General features: G+C 40.5%; 1 protein-coding gene across 1 annotated transcript in view; it reads right to left on the reverse strand.

Moving 5' to 3' along the window:
* Window positions 1-2,870: 2,870 nt before the first annotated feature.
* LOC124596631 (UDP-glucosyltransferase 2-like) overlaps window positions 2,871-23,054 on the reverse strand; it is a 33,341-nt gene continuing 13,157 nt past the window's right edge. The window contains exon 4 of the mRNA XM_047135860.1: window positions 2,871-3,094. Coding sequence (XP_046991816.1) covers window positions 2,871-3,094 — 224 coding nt within the window. The remainder of the gene's footprint in view (window positions 3,095-23,054) is intronic.

A 23,054-nucleotide genomic window follows, 5' to 3' on the forward strand; every position in this document is an offset into this window, starting at 1 on the left:
GTATCTGAAACTTTGGACTCTTTCGTACCCACGGGAAGTCATCAAAGTAGTCGTCGAACTTCCCTAAGACACGCGCGACAGCTGCATACCTTGCGGTGTCTTAAGTAAAGATTAACCAACATATCCATCATCAATCCGCGCCTTACCTTTCGAACTTGTTTGAGTGACACGACTTCAGGAATTGAATGGCAGGTAACAGGGAATCTGGAGCAGCCTTAGAGATACCTGTAAAATGACTTGCGAGATACAGATGTTCAAAAGTATTATTTACACTATGTTCTGCCACGACTAATAATGAGATTTAATCTTTGTCCTTCCTTCTACTACCTTGGACTTCATAGATATATTTATGATGACACAGAATATATTTCATTTGATTACATGAAGTGTGACTATGTTTAATTTGATGTTTTCTATACGAGTTCCTTATGTAAAGAGTCAGATTCCTTATGATGGACTTTCAGATAGTTTTACTAAATGCATTGTGAGAAACTGAATGATATAGGTAGAAGTGTTGTAAGAACTGTTGAGGTGAGAGAGGTATCGATAGTTGTCGGGTCGGAGAGTGTGCTGCAGATGTCCGCAGGTCGTGCGGTAGCGTTCTCGCTTCCCACGCCCGGGTTCCCGGGTTCGATTCCCGGCGGGGTCAGGGATTTACTCTGCCTCGTGATGGCTGGGTGTTGTGTGATGTCCTTAGGTTAGTTAGGTTTCAGTTGTTCTAAGTTCTAGGGGACTGATGACCATAGATGTTAAGTCCCATAGTGCTCAGAGCCATTTGAACAATTTTTGTGATGCAGATAGTCACGTATTCGCGGATGGCGCGTGAGCATGGCGGTACAGGGAAGTAATGTGTGTATTGATGGTGTGCGTTTAACGCGATATTAATACCGGAATTTCGTGTGTTAGACACGGTTTGAAATTTGACTTTGTGATGGACATTCTAAACGGACGTTGCATTACGCGAACGTTGTTTATTTTTGCTAAACGATGCTTCTGGCAGTGACAGTGCACTCGAGAACAGACAGTATTGTTCCTTTTCCTTTTTTTTGTTAAAATGAAACTCTTCCAGCTGTACTTAAGATTTCATATTTATTTTGCTACTAGTTTCGACGATGCGTCAACGCCAACTTCAGGCCCGTACACTTTGATGATATCAATTGTGTGTGGCTGAGTACTAGTAACTGCATGCCATTCATGTGAAGCGGGTATTGGTCTCTCCGTGGACTTACAGTGCTGCATAGAGATTTACTTTGTTACGGCCTACGACAAATGGATGCTACGTAATTTACTACCACCGCCGACCGAAACAGGATGTAAGGAAAGAGGATACATTAATGCCAGGGACACGACTGGACGAACATATTGTATTCACATCAGCTACTTCAAACTGCTTCTACTGTTGTCGCCACATCACGCCGGCCCAGAACAGATAAGATTCTCTCTTCGAGAACTCACAATTGTAGACAATTTAATTTCTGTTTGCTTTCTAATAGATCATTTCTTAATGTTTATCGCCGTAAATAAAAATAGTCTATTATAAAGGCTGTTCGCCTTCAGTGATTGTTGACCCCACCATTAACAGTAGTTATTGTCATCCTTTTATTTGGTTTATTTTTCATTGTATTTTTACTAGTCGTTGCATGCATTGTATTTGTCTTTTTGAGGGGTGTGCTTCGACGTATATATGCAATCGTTTAGGCAGAAGAATTTCTATGTGGTACTGTGAAACGTGACCAGACGTGTAAGGTGAGGCATCCGCCATTGAAGTCATTTACACCGACCAATTACAAAGAAGTAGCTTATTCGCCATTGGTTCAAGTTAGCGTATTAGACGGAACTTTGAATCTGACAATTGTCAAAGTACGCAGTCTTTGTTTACATGCTACTTAACATCATATTTCCATACATTAAGGTTTAGATGCAAAGTTATCTGGGTTTAACTGCTACTGGTATGCAAAATTATAGTATACTGTTCAAGTTAGCGTATTAGACGGAACTTTGAATCTGACAATTGTCAAAGTACGCAGTCTTTGTTTACATGCTACTTAACATCATACTTCCATACATTAAGGTTTTGATGCAAAGTTATCTGGGTTTAACTGCTACTGGTATGCAAAATTATAGTATACTGCGTCCTTATTTAACAAATTAGGTTCAGAGTGCTTTACTGTTTTCACTATCAAAGGATTTTATTATCAGAAATTTAACAAGGTTGGGAAACTTCTCATATAGACGTCTGATTTTGAAGTTTCTGGAAATAAATCATGTTCTTGGGTTTTACACAATATTAATTTACTTCATGCACTTTTTCTTTAAGCGTTTCCTGATTGCAAATTCACGGTCAAAGTAGATCTCCAGGAACCGTTTTCTTCACAACTAAAACATGAACTATTGTATTTAAAATTTGTCATCCCTTTTTTTATATCTGTTTATGTGTGTGTAATGTTTTTTAGCGCTATGTACTGCGTAGAGTGGAGAAATAGTTAGGAGACGTTTACTGGTTGTATTAGTGTAACACTGAACCCTGTGGTGCATCAGCATCTGTGAGGCAATGGTTTGAGGACAATAGCATTCATGAAACGGACTTGTTCTGCGCAGAGTCCTGCTCTGAATCGAATGGAAAATCTTCTGAATGAGTTACAATGCCGACTTCGTTCCAGACCCCAGCCTCCAACAACACTATCTTCACTGTTTTCGGCTCTTTAAGAAGAATGTGGTGCAATTCCTCCACAGACGTTGGGACTGCTCAATGAAAATATCGCCAGCAGAACACAAACGGTCAAAAAAGACGAAATTTGTGTACACCCCATATTACCGCCCACTAGACGCTTATGATCTGATTCTTTACTTGCCCTGGAGCTTTGAGTGACTTACTTTGGTTCATCCAGAACGGTCCGTACAGCGGCCAGCAGGTTGTCCTTAGTGACGTCATGGTAGTCCAGCCTGACGCCGATTTCCGCCTGCGAAATCTTGGCGGCGTTGTGCGGCTGGTCGGCGAAGAAAGGTATGACCACAAGGGGAACGGCGTGGTACGTCGCCTCGTTCATGCTCTGGAGACCTCCTTGCATTATGAAGAGGCGGACGTTTGGATGAGCTGCGGGCAAATTACGCCATTTGAACTGTTGGAGTGTGTCACAGTGTTGTGGCATTTCAAATGGTTACATGGTTTACAATGCAAAGGTAAATGTGCATTTTTCAATCTTTTTAAACCTGCATAAGTTTCCAATATATTCGTAGATTTTGATACAAACCTTGTTTTTTTTGGATTCTGCTTAGTTCTGAAGTAGCTTCGCTGCGAGACTAAAGACGATGTAAGCGTATTGGTGAACGAAAAAGCTTTGCCGCAACCTCGCACAACACTTCGGAATACAGTATGTTGGACACTGTGTAACATCGAGTTGGTATCACACTCCTCCCCGAAAATATTCTGCTGGAACCCATATCTCGCAGAACACAAATTCTGTAGTCACTTATTCATATATTGCAATTAAGTGCGGTGGTCCATGAAAAACGTTTACAAAAAATAAAAATCTAGGAAAGCAACTTTCTCTCCATATCAGTTTTGGTTTTGGAAAGAGGAGGAAATCAGCCTTGCTCTATTGACTGTTCCTGAAGAGAAATGAAGGACAAAAAAATGATATAGGTTTTAATATAGGAGAGCAGCTTTTATTCATAGCGTCATTTTCGTCTGAAATCCTTTTGATCTTTGTAAATTGAAGCTTTTTATCATAGAAGATATCTTGTTCCACAAAGACTTTAAACTGTACGGCTACAGATTCACCAGTGCATTGATCCGTGCACGATGTACACAGTAGCTGTAAGTTCCAGAACCACGTTCGCGTAAATGCGAATTTTCAAGGTATCATATCTCCGGTGAGTCATGTGGAGTCAATTGTAAGGGATAGCCCTTGACCAATGGATCATTTGTACTAATAACAGAAGAATATTGTAGTTAGCCTACAGTAGAGAGTCAAAATCTAAACTTTACACACCACCCCAGCCCAAGCAGTTGAGTAAATCGGTTAGGTCTTTTGCAAAAGGTGTCGTCTAGGGTTATTCGTAGTGGGCTTATAAAAACAACGTTGATGAGCAGTTCTTGAGAGAATCCCTAGAAACTATGATTTCTGGGTACGAGAAGTACCAGTTGTAATGTTAAGCCACAGACAGGCACAACGAAATGACTGTTATTTCAGAATTCGGCCAAAAGGCCGTCTTCCAAAGTAGAAAACCACACACATTCATGCAAGCAAAACACACACGTACATTACCACTGATTCTGACCACTGGGTCCAGACTGTGAGGAACTGCTGATGATGGAAGAAGCAATCCATGGGTGGTGGTGGTAGGCAGGAGGCTATGGTGTGGAGGGGAGTGGTATCCGGGGAGGGGAGGGGGGAGTGTGTAGTGGTTGTGGGTGCATGGGCAACTGTGTAGGGCAGGGTAGGACTGCCAGATACACAGCAGGGAGCTTTGGAGGGGGGGGGGGGGGGGGGGGGAGAACAGCGGAAAAGCTGTAGATAAGTGTAAAAACACTAGTCATTGCGTTGGTGGAATAGAAAGCTATTTGGTGCAAAAGTGGGACCAGGGAAGGGGATAGGCGGGCGAAGGACAGCGACATGTGTTTATAGGGACATAATTTAAATGAAATTGCATCTTTGTGTAAAATCTTCTAGTATTGACCAACAACCAACAGTCACGACATCTGTTATAGCATCCTTCTACCAGAATCAGACTAGTCTTTGGATGTAGATCTTGGAGTATATTTAATTGTTGTAAAGAAATATTCTCGAAATACGTCGTCATACTTGAAGTATTCCACCAATCCGCAGCATATTGGGAAAACGACTGCCTCAGAAGCAGCGAGCGAGAGAGAATTCTCTGAAAACGCTGTCTAAAACCTCTTTTCAACTAAAATAAGGAAAACCAGCTGTGGTATCGATAGCTACGATGCCACTGCTTAGGTTGGCACTACGACAGACACCGACGACAGCGCCCTCTAGCCGGCGCTGGAGAGCTCTACGAGCAACGCTACAGATTCTGCCCATTTCATCAGGTGCAGACAGCCAGGACACTTTGCTTCAACTACGCACCACCTTGCAAGTCATGTAATATGTTTGCATATATTTATCCACTAGTAAAGGTGCTTAAACAGCATTTGCAGTTCCGAGAGATTAGTACCTTTTCCTGTTACTGTTCTTTACCCACGGCCGGCCGGAGTGGCCGAGCGGTTCTAGGCTCTACACTCTGGAACCGCGCGACCGCTACGGTCGCAGGTTCGAATCCTGCCTCGGGCATGGATGTGTGTGTGTGATGTCCTTAGGTTAGTTAGGTTGAAGTAGTTCTAAGTTCCAGGGGACTGATTACCTCAGCAGTTAAGCCCCATAGTGCTCAGAGCCATTTGAACCATTTTGAACCTTACCCACGTGCTACCTCCCAGGCGGGATACAAAACCAGTCTTGATACAAATGCATTACATCTATGTCTAACGAAGAAGCAGAAAGTGTTTGAGAATGTTCATGTAGACTGCTGAATGCGTTATGTAGTTGTTATAAGCACACGCCAGTGCGCACAAACACACAGAAACCAACAGAGAAAACTGCAGGCTCGTTTGTACATTGTCACTGTTGCGTCATCGTCATAAGCATCCCCTGACAGATGAAACACGCCTCCACAATGTTCCACGTTTTACTCTCCTGAGCGGATCGCATCCATGCTGCTCCTGTACTTCTCCCACTTCGTCTATCAACCTCCCATTATGTTGTCTGGTATGTGTTTTCTAACCCCTGGCTTTCTATTACCCTCCATCCTACAGTCTATCTTCTGACCAAGTGACCCACTCATCTCCACTTTCGTGTAGTGAAAACATATTTCCGATCAATTTCTTCGTGATCCTGTCTCTCATAGCAGTGGTCTAATAAGGAATCTACGCTCCAGTAGTGTTCTTGATACAGGCTACAGCAGTTGTGCTGAACTGAATTGCTTGGCAAACGACCAGGCTAGGGAACTCCATCAGGGCAGCCTTAAAGCTTATAGCCAAAACGAAGCGCAACTGCCGATGGAGTAATAAAATTCGCCTGTATCGATAACATGTCCAAAAACATCCACAGGAACACGTATTATGTTCGAGTATAATGACTTTTCTGGAGACTAGAAATCTACTCTGTAGGAATCAGCATGGGTTTCGAAAAAGACGGTCGTGTGAAACCCAGCTCGCGCTATTCGTCCACGAGACTCAGAGGGCCGTAGACACGGGTTCACAGGTGGATGCCGTGTTTCTTGACTTCCGGAAGGCGTACGATACAGTTCCCCACAGTCGTTTAATGAACAAAGTAAGAGCATATTGACTATCAGACTAATTGTGTGATTGGATTGAAGAGTTTCTAGATAACAGAACGCAGCACGTCATTCTCAATGGAGAGAAGTCTTCCGAAGTAAGAGTGATTTCAGGTGTGCCGTAGGGGAGTGTCATAGGACCGTTGCTATTCACAATATACATAGATGACCTTGTGGATGACATTGGAAGTTCATTGAGGTTTTTTGCGGATGATGCTGTGATGTATCGAGAGGTTGTAACAATGGAAAATTGTACTGAAATGAAATGCAGGAGGATCTGCAGCGAATTGACGCATGGTGCAGGAAATGGCAATTGAAACTCAATGTAGACAAGTGTAATGTGCTGCGAATACATAGAAACTTAGATCCCTTATCATTTAGCTGCAATATAGCAGGTCAGCAGCTGGAAAAAGTTAATTCCATAAATTACTTGGGAGTATGCATTAGGAGTGGTTTAAAATGGAATGATCATATAAAGTTGATCGTCGGTAAAGCAGATGCCAGACTGAGATTCATTGGAAGAATCCTAAGGAAATGCAATCCGAAAACAAAGGAAGTAGGTTACAGTACGCTTGTTCGCCCACTGCTTGAATACTGCACAGCATTGTGGGATCCGTACCAGATAGGGTTGATAGAAGAGATAGAGAAGATCCAACGGAGAGCAGCGCGCTTCGTTACAGGATCATTTAGTAATCGCGAAAACGTTAAGGAGATGACAGATAAACTCCAGTGGAAGACTCTGTAGGAGAGGCACTCAGTAGCTCGGTACGGGCTTTTGTTAAAGTTTCGAGAACATACCTTCAACGAAGAGTCAAGCAGTATATTGCTAGCTCCTACGTATATCTCGCGAAGAGACCATGAGGATAAAATCAGAGAGATTAGAGCCCACACAGAAGCATACCGACAATCCTTCTTTCCACGAACAATACGAGACTGAAATAGAAGGGAGAACCGATAGAGGTACTCAAGGTACCCTCCGCCACGCACCGTCAGGTGGCTTGCGGAGTATGGATGTAGATGTAGGTGTAGATCACTAAAAGAAAGGAATGGTTCGCCAATAGACGGCATCATAAAAAATCACAATGGTTTTTTTTTTATATTGCAGCAGATAGTAAGATATTTAAACATGAAACAAGATATTAGTTATATTAATTTACAAGACTGTCTTTAGTACCTGTTTCTAATTTTACAGCTACATTCGCATTTTTTCCATCAGATACGAAAATGTTATCAAAGGCGATGTAAAATGAAAGTGTTAAATAAACTATCTGTAAGCCACGTTGGTTGCTATCGATAATGTGCGAGGTTAAACCCTTTGTCTGTTCCTAAGCAACATTATCACACGTGGCCCCAAACAGGGCGAGTGCGCCGTGTTGCGACCTTTTACAGGTGTACCGGGCTTACAAATTGCAGTCTTGATCTGGCAGCCTAGACAAGCGACAGTCAAATAGAGCGCCCTCTCCTCTCCCTGCGGAGAAACAAAGCGGACGCCTTCTGAGCAAGGCGCCGGCATCTGACAAAGAGACGGCACGACCGTGGGGTCGGGGATTTGTCCGAAATTTTGTGTGGTGAAAGAGGACCCCTAACACCTCACGTGGTTAAATTACTAGGACACACTACCAGGAAAATCCCGGTAAAAATCTATCCAAAGATTCTTAGGTGCCTTAGGAGTATAAAATGTTGGTCCAATGCCGAGCCGCCGTCTGGTCTGGCCTAGAAGTGTTCGGTCAGAGAGCTGGTTGGTCTCTGTAATAAATAAACTGAGTGGAAGAATAAAAAAAACAAAAAAAAAACGAACTAGAATGGATGTCATGTGACATCCGCAAAGACCAAACAGAATGATAAACAACGAACAAAATGCAAAAAAAAAGTAAGTTTAGGTCTCGGAGTCTTACGCCTTACGCCAGAGGTGTCGGGTTCAATTCCTCCTCCGGCGCTTTTTTTTCATCTGTTTCATTTTCTTTTGTTATTCCACCAATTATTCAGAAAGTTTCCCAAATCTGCAATATCTTTAACAAATTAGTTACATTATTGAATAAAAATTATTTTCTTTTTGTCCAACAACACAATTCATGGCGGTGCGTTTTCCATTTTTAATTGTAAATTATATGAGGTGAAACATTGGGTTTTTAATCAGAATAACAAAGGCGATTGGGAAACATCTAGTTTTTATACATATAATAATTATAAACAAGGACCGCAGTGGTAATTATCGTAAAAACAAAGCAATAATTTTTGCCACGTTGTAGGAAAGCAGCCTACTCACGCTGTAGTAAATTCACATCAGTTTCCATTGTGTGCCAGCCAGTCTGCTGTAACTAGCTCTGACGTCATAAATGTTGCGCAATACCTTAAAAATCAAGCAAATGAACTAAAACTTTTCTAGCATGTCAGAAATAATACTAAATTAATGTGTGTTAAATATCAGTTCGATAACTTCAGCCATTTTCGAAATTTGGACGTTTTTCTGAAAAAAATCATTGGCGCAACAGAAAAGAGCTAGAGACTTCAAAATTTATATTTAGATTGATCTTTCATAATGATTTAATAATAACAGTACTTTGGATTTCACAAATTAAGACTTTAGTGGAAATTCATGATTTTGTGGTTTTCATCTCAAAACTGAAGGAAGCAAGATAGATTAAGTAGGCTAATAAATAAGGCTAGGATGTTTAGATTTAAATAGGTTGGAGGTCCGCTATGATTATGAAGATGTGTAAAGTTTCTTTCTAATACCTATAAAATTATAGCGATAGCGGATCTCAAAAGGGGCAGTTCAGAGCTCATCTACTGCGTGCAGTGTAATTTAATTAATTCTCTCGCCCAAAGTATTTAACTTAGCCACGTCAAAATTTTATTATCAATACTTACCTGCGTGCTGAATGCACGTTTAAATTGAAAGCTTCATCGGCCATAAGCAAAAGAAGCTATAAATTATTATGTAACTTGAAGTGGTGCGTTACTAGCCCAGCGGCTAGTCGAGAGAGCCGAAAAGATCAGGCGTTCCCTTCGCCGTCCGCACCGCGGCTTTATATATAAGGACGCTACGCGAGGAAGCAAGGCCCCAGTTCTCTCCAGACGCTGAATGACACGCCATCTGTGTCGGTAGTCGTGTCGCATCAGTGTATCTGCTACAAACAGCCTCGGGTGCCGTATTAAGTTACTAGAGATACGCGGAACCATGAAAACATTTCATGTGAAGTGTTAATTCTGGAATGATTTTCATTATCTAGCTTCAGTTTGCGTATTGTCGTATTTTCACGCGCCGTCGCGGGACAGACATTCTACCAAATATTTAGCGTGGCGTTTGATGAAATATTTTCATCAAATTATGGCGAGCATTCTTTTTAACATTTAATTCGGACATTTATAATTGCATCAGCGCATTAGACTCTGAACTGCTCTGTTAGTTAGGTTGTAGGGATTCTTGTGTTTTTTATCAGTGAATTTCAGAATATACTCAACTATTTTGGAAAACCGTTTTTGATTAGAAATCCCGGACAATCTCCTAATTCCTCAGAGCTATAAGCTGCAGCTATAATGGTATCTCAATTGAAGTGGGCACTAGGATCTTTAAATACTGGCTCCATGTTTTATTAAATCACTTTCTGGGTGCCAAGAAGTAAATAGAGAGCCAGTGTTGAGAACGGCGAAAGACAGCATTAACAACATTCTAAAAGCCAGAAACTGATTCAACATGCAAGTGTTTATACAGTAGATTATTTTTACAAACTCATACGCCGCCCCACATATGGTGCATCGGCCGGGAAATATCAACTAAGTGAAAGTGATTTTTAACTATTCGGATTCGCGAGTGAAATGCGACACGCAACTGAGTATTAAACAGTGAAAGTGTTACGTGTGTATGTGGACGACGCAATTGGATTAACAACGTATCTGGATTGACGGAGCTGGCACTGAGTCTAGCGGTGCTGCCGGCATCGCGAGAAGCCAGTTTCGCCTCACCGCAGTCGTCCCCTGGAGCAGCCGGCGCAGAGCCTGCAATTGCGGGCCACGCAAACACACAACAGCCGTCGGAGAGCCGTCTGCAGTTCAACGTGCCACGTCGCATCAGGAATCCTGGTACGCCGCGCCGGCAACGCCATACGTCGTGCAGAAGGAACTAAGTTAAGTGAAAAGCTGTTAAAATTTTTACTAACCTGCACTAAAAGACTGTCGGCGATGGAACCGCCAAAAGAAACTGAAGTTAAACTTATATCAGAACCTATGTCTGTTGAGGGAACTGTAAATCCAGACAACGGTTCAAGTGTAAATATGCATGAAAGTAGTAATGTTAAAGTGAAATATGAAGTATTCTCTCCTGACAGTGGTGTGCGAAGGGGCAATGATTCAATAATAGAGACCCCTGTAGTAAAGCGGAAAGTAGAAATTGTAAATTTATTGGATGATAGTTTCTCTGATGAATTAAAAATGAAACAGTCATCAGAGATGGTAGAGTTTAAGAAGGAGAAGTTAGATATGACTAATCAATCAGAAGTTTCATTTAGTTTTGATGATTCTGGTATTGGAGCTAGTTTTTTGTCACCTGAGTGTGATAAAAAGCCAGCTCGTGAGCAACCCAAAGATGCTGGGGCTGTTGATTTGAATGTTATATTACAAGCAATAGCTGCCAGTAATGCAAGAATGACAGCTGAATTAAAGTCTGAAATAAGTGAACAGGTCAAAAACAGTAATGCTGAATTAAAGTCTGAAATAAGTGAACAGGTCAAAAACAGTAATGCTGAATTAAAGTCTGAGATTGTGGCCAGTCAAATTAATTTTAATAAACGATTGGAGGTAATGGACGATACCTTCAAGGCTGGTTGCAATAAGTTGAAAGAGGATCTAGACAGTTTGAATTATAAAATTGATTACAATCATGAAGATATTAAGAAAAACGTTGCTCAACAGTTTTCTGAAATGTATAAAACAGTTAAATCCGAAGTTGCTGAGGTTCGCAAAGACTTCCAAATGGAAGATGCGAAGCTGGAGCACAAGTTAACAGAAAAGATCGAGGCGGAATCTGAACTGTGCTCAGATAGATTTAAAGATGTTAATATTAAAGTAAACATATGTCAAGCAGATGTAGATGCAATTAAAACTGACACTACTCATATTGTGCAAAGAGTAGATAATGTTGAAATGAAAGTAGAAAATATCAGTACTAACATTGCTAACATTGAGAGTAAAGTAGTTTCAATAACTTCTGGTAGTGGTAATGTACAACAAGTTGTAGCTGCAAACGCCGCTTTTATCGGGTGTCGGCAGTTCTTGCGGTTCGATCCAGATAAAAATATCCATCCGCTAGATTTCTGGAACGATTTTGAAGATGTGATTCCACCAACTTGGTCTGAACGAGAGAAAATCTCGTTTGTTAAAAGCCATTTAGCAGGTGACGCCATGCGTTGGTCAGCTGATGTTATGCTGAAATGTAAAACATTAGCGGAATTTAAAACAGCTTTTATTAATGAGTATTGGTCTAGCAATAAGCAAAATGAAGTGTTGAGAGAATTTTGGAGTGGGAAACGCTTCAATGCAGGCAAGGAATCAATTAAAGAGTTTGCTAGGACATGGATTTCACGTTTGTCACATTTGGCGGAAAAGCTGAAACCTGAAATGATTATACTAGGTCTTGAAGCCAAACTGCCATGGTATTAGCAAACTAGAATTATATCAGCCCCTAGAGACAATCTGGATCGTTTCATTGAGTATTTGGAACGTGTAGAACGTGTTGCTGCCAGTGAGGAGCAAGCACGTAATAACAGAAATGCCAATAACAATAATAGTAATTTTAGGAACGAGCAAAATGGCAATGTAAACATCAGAACAGTAGGTGTTCACCATCCTAAGAGAGGTAGGAATTGGGGAAATAATTATCAGAACCAACGATGGCGTCCAAGGGATAATAATTTTGTTCCAAACAGAAATATGCATGTAAACAACAGTACGGAAAGTAATGCCATGCCAGTCAACTATAATGAAAATAAAGGAAACAGTAGTAGGCCGAGGCAGGAAAACTAGTTCCCGTCTATGAGGACACTGGCGCTCACCAGGCGGTTACTTTTCCTATGCCAGTAGTTACGGGAATTGGTAAGACAGACCAGAATACTCAAACTGAACATGTGGATGAAGTGTCGGTAGCATCTAAGGATACAACAGAAATATTAGATCACTCACAGTATTTGATAGATACCGTGTTAGAGACGCTTTCTAAGTGGGAAGAGAAAGAGAAGGCGCAGCTGTGTAACGATAGGGAGGAGCCACAAAATACTGAATTGTCAGGTGAAGAAGCAGAAGAAATTCATGCTTATATTTACGATGAGGATGATGTGCTCTTATCTAAAGTGCCTGTGCGGGAGGTTGATAATGTACTAATAGATTTAGGACAGGAGGTAAGTGAGAATGTAGAGGGTAGGCTGTTGGGGGTCGATGAACCCAGTAGCTGTGACCAGTTGTCACTTGAGAAGGAAACCGACGATAATGGTAAAAGTGGTTTAGCTGTAACTAGTGTTATGCTCGGTCTGGAGGCGCAGAATCGCTCAGACTACAGTAATTTGGGTTATGTTCAGCAAACTAAATGTAATGAAGTCGTGCGGTGTTTCGATTTGAAATTAATAGATCGACTGGAAAAGGCAGCTGAAAATGTAATTCAGGAAACCCCTACACACTGTGACCTAAATGTAATGAAGACAGATGTCGATCACTTTAGTTGGAGACAAATCCAAAAGGAACTACTAGATGAATTTGAGGAACCACCTGTACAACCTAGAATAAGCCACCCTATAATAATAGTGAATATGTTGGGTATCAATGTACGTTGTCTCTTAGACAGTGGAAGTGAGGTGAGTGCGATATCTCAGTCCTTCTTTGATGCATTACCTGGTAAAGACAAGCTTACAGTAATGAGGGTATCAGGACTAAGAATAATTGGTGCTACTGGCAAGGTTTCAAAAACGGTAAAGCAAGAAGCTTTACCACCCTTTAACATTAATGGTAATTTAATTGATCATCCATGTTTAATTGTAAACAATCTCAGTATTGAGGTTTTAATTGGCATAGATTTCTTGTCAAAATATCAGAGTGTTGTTGACTTTGAAAGAAGCCAGTTGAAAATGGTCTTGCCAATAACCGGAGTAATTACAGTCCCTTTTTAGTGGTAAACATGTAGTAACGGATGATGGAACTTGGGAGCTGCCTATACGAGTTCTGAAAAATAGGAGGTATTGGGACGAAGGTGTTAATCTTAGTAACAGTAAGCTGGACACAGGAGAAGAAGAAGAAGCAATTATTTTAGACAAGATAGAAGCTAAATTGCAGGAAATCGATAAGATTTCAGCCAATCAGAAGAAAGAACTGAGACAGGTTCTAAAAACGCATCATAAGGTATTTTCAGATCGACCTGGCAGATTCATAGGTAGCCAATGAATGCTGTAGGGAGGAGGTTGTTCTGTAACCTCTACACAGTGTGGCAGCTGTGCAGTCCCAGCTGTGTGAGATCTTCTTTCCCTTTCAGGTGTCACTCATTCTTCATCTTTCCTATCCACAAAAATTTCGACCTCTTCTTTCCAGACATGAAAATTTTCTGTCATGACTATCAAGCCTTGAGTTATGTAACCATTCTATCTACCGATTAGTGAAGAAAAATACCTAATGTGACAAACCTAATAGTGACAAACAATAGAGAAGTATGACGTAATTAAGATACAAATGTATTTGAGTAACAATTATGTATAGTACCCTGGTAATGTAGTAACTACAAAGTGTTGTTTTATTGGAAATGGTCCACCAACAGTAACTTAAAAAGATGTATGAATTCATGTACAAGCAGGATCTGAAGTGGTAGTGAAACCTAGTGTATGCTGTAGAGCTAACTAATTAATAATAAAAGAGAGTGCTTAGTGTTATGAAAAATATGTAGATAAGTTGTAAGGATGAACTCACTGGCGTAGCAAGGAAAGGCAGTGTAATAGAATTGAGCAGTGTTTGTGGTTGAGACGTGAAGGACACGTCCCTGAAGTATTTATTAGGTTGGAGCTGGCCATTATTTTAGTGTAGTGTGTGACAGGATACACCTACACGTATTGAGGTTATGAGTTGGAGGCGTGAATGCGACCATAGGTACCCTTACGTTAGATGAGACAGAGTAGCTCATGGTGTCCTATAGGTTTAAGTTCAAATGGGTCAAATGGCTCTGAGCACTATGGGACTTAACATCTATGGTCATCAGTCCCCTAGAACTTACAACTACTTAAACCTAACTAACCTAAGGACAGCACACAACACCCAGCCATCACGAGGCAGAGAAAATCCCTGACCCCGCCGGGAATCGAACCCGGGAACCCGGGCGTGGGAAGCGAGAACGCTACCGCACGACCACGAGATGCGGGCTATAGGTTTAAGGAATTTAGCATTACGCCGTCCATAATTACTTGATGCACTTTAGTGGTAGGTCCGAGAGAGACTACCTGCGGTTTCAGCGTCCGATCGAGTGGAAATGGATTGCCACGTGAGCAAACTAATCAGCTGCAGTACACTATGAATATGAAATAAATGTGCTATCCTATGCTTTAAATATTAATAGAGTGAGTGTTAAATAAGTACATACACTAGCAAAATAAATAAATAACATACTGACAGACGTGAAACATTATTTTAGCTCAGCATAAATACACTTCAAAGTAAGTAAGTACCTAATTGCAGATGTGGAACTGACAACAGCAGAGGACCAATAAGTGGATTTAGTAGTCAACTAAACGTAGTGTGTTTTGAACACTCACAACTGTACTATTACCAAAAGTTACTCACATGTACAAAGAAGCTGAGAAAACAACCACTAATCATAGTCATACTATCTCTAAGATTAAGGTAATCAAAGATGAGTCAGCTAAGTTCTTAAAATACAAATGTATCAGGAATGTACCGAGCATTGGTTCAGTGTTCTGGCCCAGAAATAATAAATTCAGATTAAATATGATATATGATTGTATGCCTTAGCAGCATAAATTTTCTCTAATACATGACTAAGGCGTTTTGAGCCATTTGTTTAACGATTTTATGACAGTTAAGTAACGGCGAGAGTAATACTGAAAAAGCTCTGTTAACTTTGTTCCAGCCAAATATTGAAGGATAAAATGTATATATCCCCATTTCATTGTGACCCACCCATAGATATTAAGTGAACAGAGTCTGAGGCACTCTTTTTGTTTCTTCTACAGGACAAACCAGATAATGGCAGCCTGGTAGCTGCGTGAAAGCGTGGAGTGACTTGGACACAACTCACAGTGACCCCTCCCCTTTCCCCCATGTAATTTAGAGAGAACGTGAAGGACGCACACCATAGCAACTTCCCCTCCTCTACCCTTGTGAATGGAAGTGTAGGACGCCAGCCAAAGCGGCTACAACCACGTGTGTAAAAATTATTTGTGAACTTTTCTTTCAGGTTTAGAAAAGACTGCTAAGAGATAATCATCTGTTAATGTATCTTGTTATTTACTTTGAATTTGTGTATGTAAAAATGTATTTAATGGATCTTAAGATTTTCATAATTTTTCAATTTGTATGTGTTTGTTTGTCTAAGGCAATATGTATGCCAAAATATTTCATTGACTTCGCTTAAAATTTTGAGTAATGACATTGTTTAAAAGGCAGTGAACATGCCCACAATTTAAATAATTAATGTAGGTAATTAGTTTTCTTTAATGTTTCTACAGGTTTATATTTCAATTTTGATTTTTCATAGGGAGTTAAACTATACTCTTGCTTCCCTTTTTGTAATTAAATTTTTTTCATTCATTAACATTCATAAACAAAAAAATTAAGTAGAAGGTGATGTAGGAAAGCAGCCTACTCACGCTGTAGTAAATTCACATCAGTTTCCATTGTGTGCCAGGCAGTCTGCTGTAACTAGCTCTGACGTCATAAATGTTGCGCAATACCTTAAAAATCAAGCAAATGAACTAAAACTTTTCTAGCATGTCAGAAATAATACTAAATTAATGTGTGTTAAATATCAGTTCGATAACTTCAGCCATTTTCGAAATTTGGACATTTTTCTGAAAAAATCATTGGCGCAACAGAAAAGAGCTAGAGACTTCAAAATTTATATTTAGATTGATCTTTCATAATGATTTAATAATAACAGTACTTTGGATTTCACAAATTAAGACTTTAGTGGAAATTCATGATTTTGTGGTTTTCATCTCAAAACTGAAGGAAGCAAGATAGATTAAGTAGGCTAATAAATAAGGCTAGGATGTTTAGATTTAAATAGGTTGGAGGTCCGCTATGATTATGAAGATGTGTAAAGTTTCTTTCTAATACCTATAAAATTATAGCGATAGCGGATCTCAAAAGGGGCAGTTCAGAGCTCATCTACTGCGTGCAGTGTAATTTAATTAATTCTCTCGCCCAAAGTATTTAACTTAGCCACGTCAAAATTTTATTATCAATACTTACCTGCGTGCTGAATGCACGTTTAAATTAAAAGCTTCATCGGCCATAAGCAAAAGAAGCTATAAATTATTATGTAACTTGAAGTGGTGCGTTACTAGCCCAGCGGCTAGTCGAGAGAGCCGAAAAGAAGGACGCTACGCGAGGAAGCAAGGCCCCAGTTCTCTCCAGACGCTGAATGACACGCCATCTGTGTCGGTAGTCGCGTCGCATCAGTGTATCTGCTACAAACAGCCTCGGGTGCCGTATTAAGTTACTAGAGATACGCGGAACCATGAAAACATTTCATGTGAAGTGTTAATTCTGGAATGATTTTCATTATCTAGCTTCAGTTTGCGTATTGTCGTATTTTCACGCGCCGTCGCGGGACAGACATTCTACCAAATATTTAGCGTGGCGTTTGATGAAATATTTTCATCAAATTATGGCGAGCATTCTTTTTAACATTTAATTCGGACATTTATAATTGCATCAGCGCATTAGACTCTGAACTGCTCTGTTAGTTAGGTTGTAGGGATTCTTGTGTTTTTTATCAGTGAATTTCAGAATATACTCAACTATTTTGGAAAACCGTTTTTGATTAGAAATCCCGGACAATCTCCTAATTCCTCAGAGCTATAAGCTGCAGCTATAATGGTATCTCAATTGAAGTGGGCACTAGGATCTTTAAATACTGGCTCCATGTTTTATTAAATCACTTTCTGGGTGCCAAGAAGTAAATAGAGAGCCAGTGTTGAGAACGGCGAAAGACAGCATTAACAACATTCTAAAAGCCAGAAACTGATTCAACATGCAAGTGTTTATACAGTAGATTATTTTTACAAACTCATACGCCGCCCCACAACGTCTTGCGCAACATATAAAGGCGGATTTTTTTTTCAATCACAGGGCGTTTTGCAGTAAATCTGTACAGAAACATGAAACATTGACATTTACGAAAATGTTTTGAGTTTCTGATAATTTTGAGGCAAACCAGGCATATTGAATCATGTCTCGGAATATTGGTGACGATAATTGACGGTGAATTATAGAATGATTTTTTATACAATCTTCGAGGGAATTAATTTCACGATTCTTCTGTAACAATGCGCTGCAATTTTGCAAGCAACAGAAGAAGAAGGAAAAAAGTGCTGGAGGAAGAATCGAGCCCGAGACCTCTGCCGTAAGGGAGGCCCGACGGCGGGTCGGTACTGGACTAACTTTTTATACTCATAAGGTACCCAAGAAACTTTGGATCGATTTTTCCCGGAAATTTCCGAGTAGTGCGTCCTAATATTTTATCCACGTGAGGTGTTAGGGGTCCTCTTTCACCACACAAAATTTTGGACAAATCCCCTAACCCACGGTCGTGCCGTGTCCTTGCGAGCCAGCTTGCTTTAGTTCAAGGACAGCTCCGCGCCTGACGTCCTGTAGCGAGCTTTCCACTGACCCCAAACCACCACCATTTGCGACTTTAGTGGTTGCAAGCAAGAGCTCATTGGAGGGAAGTGCGGAGGTCTGTTGTGTTTTCTGGTGAAAGCTGGTTCTGCCCCAGTGCCAGTGATGCCCATGTCTTGGTTAGAAGACCAGTTGAGGGCGTGCAACCTGATTGCGTGGTAGATACACAGGACCTACACCTGGAGTTATGGTCGAGGGTCCGATTCCGTGTGATAGCATGAATAGTTATCCCACACATCCGGACTCCGAATCTGTACGTGACTCCGGTGATTCGACCTGCTGTGCTGCCATTCATGAACAGCATTTCAGTGTGTGTTTTCCAACAGGATAACAAAATGGTTCAAATGGCTCTGAGCAGTATTACGTCAGGCTGTCCCGATACTTTTGGTCACATGACGCATCAGTTCTCAAACTTTTGGCTGTGGAACATTTTTCAAATGATGGCTTTCTTATGGGGCCCTGAAACAGGCAAAAACTTGTTGTTCATACATTCAGTGTGATCAGTTAATTAAAATCATACAAAAGTAGGTGCATTATATACTACTGACTTCTACAACAGTATGCAGAATAACACATAGTAATAAAGTACCCAAAATAATACCGTACTCGTCCCAATGTTAACTGGTAAAATTTTTTTCATTTAATGCCAGGTATGAAGTTGTTTTCCTGTTTTATTTTTTATTTTTTTTGTTTTGGTTTTTATTTTGTTTTTGACCAGCTGTTTAATTTATGGCTTGATATCAGAAAGTGCAAGACACATGTCAGGTTCAGCATCCAGTCCGTTGCGATATTTTGTCTTTGTAGAGGCAAACTGTGAGAATCCCGTTTTACACAAGCATGCTTGGGAAAGGAGAAGCATAATCAAAGTCTCTGCGGCAAGTTGTGGATATTCATCACGAACCTGGGACCAAATATCGGGAAATGACGTTTATTTGGACAGTGATTCCATGCTTCAATCTGATGCTATTTCTAAAAAGGATTTATGGGTTCCGTTTGACTTGTTTCGTAGCTTCTGCACATTCGGTACAAAAGGATCCTTATCCCATGAATCAATTTTCAGTTTTCTATTCTGCTCTTTATGCATATGCATCTCAAAAGATGCACGGGTATCATGGAGACATTGGACCAATTCTTGAAATATTTCTTTTGGTAGTTCTATTATCTCACCAACAAACAAACTCAGTTTTAAAAAGCTGTATAGTTTCCTGTTGCCAACAGAATCAATCTAAAATATTAGTTTTTGATGTGGTTATTTTGTTATTAGTATTCTAAACTGCTGTCTGTTATCCATGTACACATAGATTTAATTCATTAGGTTTTGAAACGTTTCTTCCAAAACGCTAGTACGAACCACCAGGTCACATCACTCAAATGGTCTTTCAATTTAAAACGAATGTATGTCATAAACCGTTCTAATTCACCATTTATTCCGATTAATCCAATACACCCCCCCATGAACCATGGACCTTGCCGTTTGTTAGGAGGCTTGCGTGCCTCAGCGATACAGATAGCCGTACCGTAGGTGCAACCACAACGGAGGGGTATCTGTTGAGAGGCCAGACAAACGTGTGGTTCCTGAAGAGGGGCAGCAGCCTTTTCAGTAGTTGCACGGGCAATAGTCTGGATGATTGACTGATCTGGCCTTGTAACAATAACCAAAACGGCCTTGCTGTGCTGGTACAGCGAACGGCTGAAAGCAAGGGGAAACTACAGTCGCAATTTTTCCCGAAGGCATGCAGCTTTACTGTATGGTTAAATGATGATGGCGTCCTCTTGGGTAAAATATTCCGGAGGTAAAATAGTCCCCCCATTCGAATATCCGGGCGGGGACTACTCAAGAGGACGTCATTATCAGGAGAAAGAAAACTGGCATTCTACGGATCGGAGCGTCAAATGTCAGATCCCTTAATCGGGCAGATAGGTTGGAAAATTTAAAAAGGGAAATGGATAGGCTAAAGTTAGATATAGTGGGAGTTAGTGAAGTTCGTTGGCAGGAGGAACAAGACTTCTGGTCAGGTGAATACAGGGTTATAAATACAAAATCAAATAGGGGTAATGCAGGAGTAGGTTTAATAATGAATAAAAAAAAATAAGAGTGCGGGTAAGCTACTACAAACAGCATAGTGAACGTGTTATAGTGGCCAAGACAGACACGAAGCCCATGCCTACTACAGTAGTACAAGTTTATATGCCAACTAGCTCTGCAGATGACGAAGAAATAGAAGAAATGTATGATGAGATAAAAGAAATTATTCAGGTAGTGAAGGAAGACATAAATTTAATAGTCATGGGTGACTGGAATTCGACAGTAGGAAAAGGGAGAGAAGGTAGTTGAATATGGATTGGGGCTAAGAAATGAAAGAGGAAGCCGTCTGTTAGAATTTTGCACAGAGCATAACTTAATCATGGCTAACACTTGGTTCAAGAATCATAAAAGAAGGTTGTATACGTGGAAAATCCTGGAGATACTAAAAGGTATCAAATAGATTATATAATGGTAAGACAGAGATTTAGGAACCAGGTTTTAAATTGTAGGACATTTCCAGGGGCAGATGTGGACTCTGACCACAATCTATTGGTTATGAACTGTAGATTAAAACTGAAGAAACTGCAAAAAGGTGGAACTTTAAGGAGATGGGACCTGGATAAACTGACTAAACCAGAGGTTGTACAGAGATTTGGGGAGAGCATAAGGGAACAATTGACAGAAATGGGGGAAAGAAATACAGTAGCAGACGAATGGGTAGCTCTGAGGGATGAAGTAGTGAAGGCAGCAGAGGATCAAGTAGGTAAAAAGACGAGGGCTAATAGAAATCCTTGGGTAACAGAAGAAATATTGAATTTAATTGTTCAAAGGAGAAAATATAAAAATGCAGTAAATGAAGGACGCAAAAAGGAATACAAACGTCTCAAAAATGAGATCGACAGGAAGTGCAAAATGGCTAAGCAGGCATGGCTAGAGAACAAATGTAAGGATGTGGAGGCTTATCTTACTAGGGGCAAGATAGATACTGCCTACAGGAAAATTAAAGAGACCTTTGGAGAAAATAGAACGAATTGTATGCGTATAAAGAGCTCAGATGGAAACCTTGTTCTAAGCAAAGAGGGAAAAGCAGAAAGGTGGAGGGAGTATATAGAGGTTCTACACAAGGGCGATGTACTTGAGGACAATATTATGGATATGGAAGAGGACGTAGATGAAGATGAAATGGGAGATACGATACTGCGTGAAGAGTTTGACAAAGCACTGAAAGACCTGAGTCGAAACAAGGCCCCGGAGTAGATAACATTCCATTAGAACTACTGACGGCCTTGGGAGAGCCAGTCCTGGCAAAACTCTTCCATTTGGTGAGCAAGATGTACGAGACAGGCGAAATACCCTCAGACTTCAAGAAGAATATAATAATTCCAATCCCAAAGAAAGCAGGTGTTGACAGATGTGAAAAATACCGAACTATCAGTTTAATAATTCACAGTTGCAAAATACTAATGCGAATTCTTTACAGACGAATGGAAATACTGATAGAAGCCGACCTCGGGGAAGATCACTTTGGATTCCGTAGAAATGTTGGAACACGTGAGGCAATACTGACCTTACGACTTATCTTAGAAGAAAGATTAAGGAAAGGCAAACCTACGTTTCTAGCATATGTAGAGTTAGAGAAAGCTCTTGACAATGTTGACTGAAATACTCTCTTTAAATTCTAAAAGTGGCAGGGGTAAAGTACAGAGAACGAAAGGTTATTTACATTTTGTACAGAAACCAGATGGCAGTTATAAGAGTCGAGGGGCATGAAAGGGAAGCAGTGGTAGGGAAGAGAGTGAGACAGGGTTGTAGCCTCGCTCCGATGTTTTTCAATATGTATATTGAGCAAGCAGTAAAGGAAACAAACGAAAAATTCGGAGTAGGTATTAAAATCCGTGGAGAAGAAATAAAAACTTTGAGGTTCGCCGATGACATTGTAATTCTGTCAGAGACAGCAAAGGACTTGGAAAGGCAGTTGAATGGAATGGACAGTGTCTTGAAAGGAGGATATTAGATGAACATCAACAAAAGCAAAACAAGGATAATGGAATGTAGTCGAATTACATCGGGTGATGCTGAGGGAATTAGATTAGGAAATGAGACACTTAAAGTAGTAAAGGAGTTTTGCTATTTGGGGAGCAAAATAACTGATGATGGTCGACGTAGATAGGATATAAAATGTAGACTGGCAATGACAAGGAAAGCGTTTCTGAAGAAGAGAAATTTGTTAACATCGAGTATAGATTGAAGTGTCGGGAAGTCGTTTCTGAAATTATTTGTATGGAGTGTAGCCATGTATGGAAGTGAAACATGGACAATAAATAGTTTGGACAAGAAGAGAATAGAAGCTTTCCAAATGTGGTGCTACAGAAGAATGTTGAAGATTAGGTGGGTAGATCACGTAACTAATGAGGAGGTATTGAATAGGATTGGGGAGACGAGAAGTTTGTGGCACAACGTGACTAGAAGAAGGGATCGGCTGGTAGGACATGTCCTGAGGCATCAAGGGACCACAAATTTAGCATTGCAGGACAGCGTGGAGAGTAAAAATCGTAGAGGGAGACCAAGAGATGAATACACTGAGCAGATTCAGAAGGATGTAGGTTGCAGTAGGTACTGGGAAATTAAGGGGCTTGCACAGGATAGATTCGCATGGAGAGCTGCATCAAACCAGTCTCAGGACTGAGGACCAAAACAACAACAACAACAACAATCCAATACGACCAACTAACCACGGTGTGGAACATTAATGTTTTATCTTTCCTCCCCTAATCTTCACACATCATCGAAAATTGTCATTGAAGAGGGC

The sequence above is a fragment of the Schistocerca americana genome, chromosome 2, assembly GCF_021461395.2.
Source record: "Schistocerca americana isolate TAMUIC-IGC-003095 chromosome 2, iqSchAmer2.1, whole genome shotgun sequence".
In the NCBI taxonomy this organism is placed as follows: domain Eukaryota; kingdom Metazoa; phylum Arthropoda; class Insecta; order Orthoptera; family Acrididae; genus Schistocerca; species Schistocerca americana.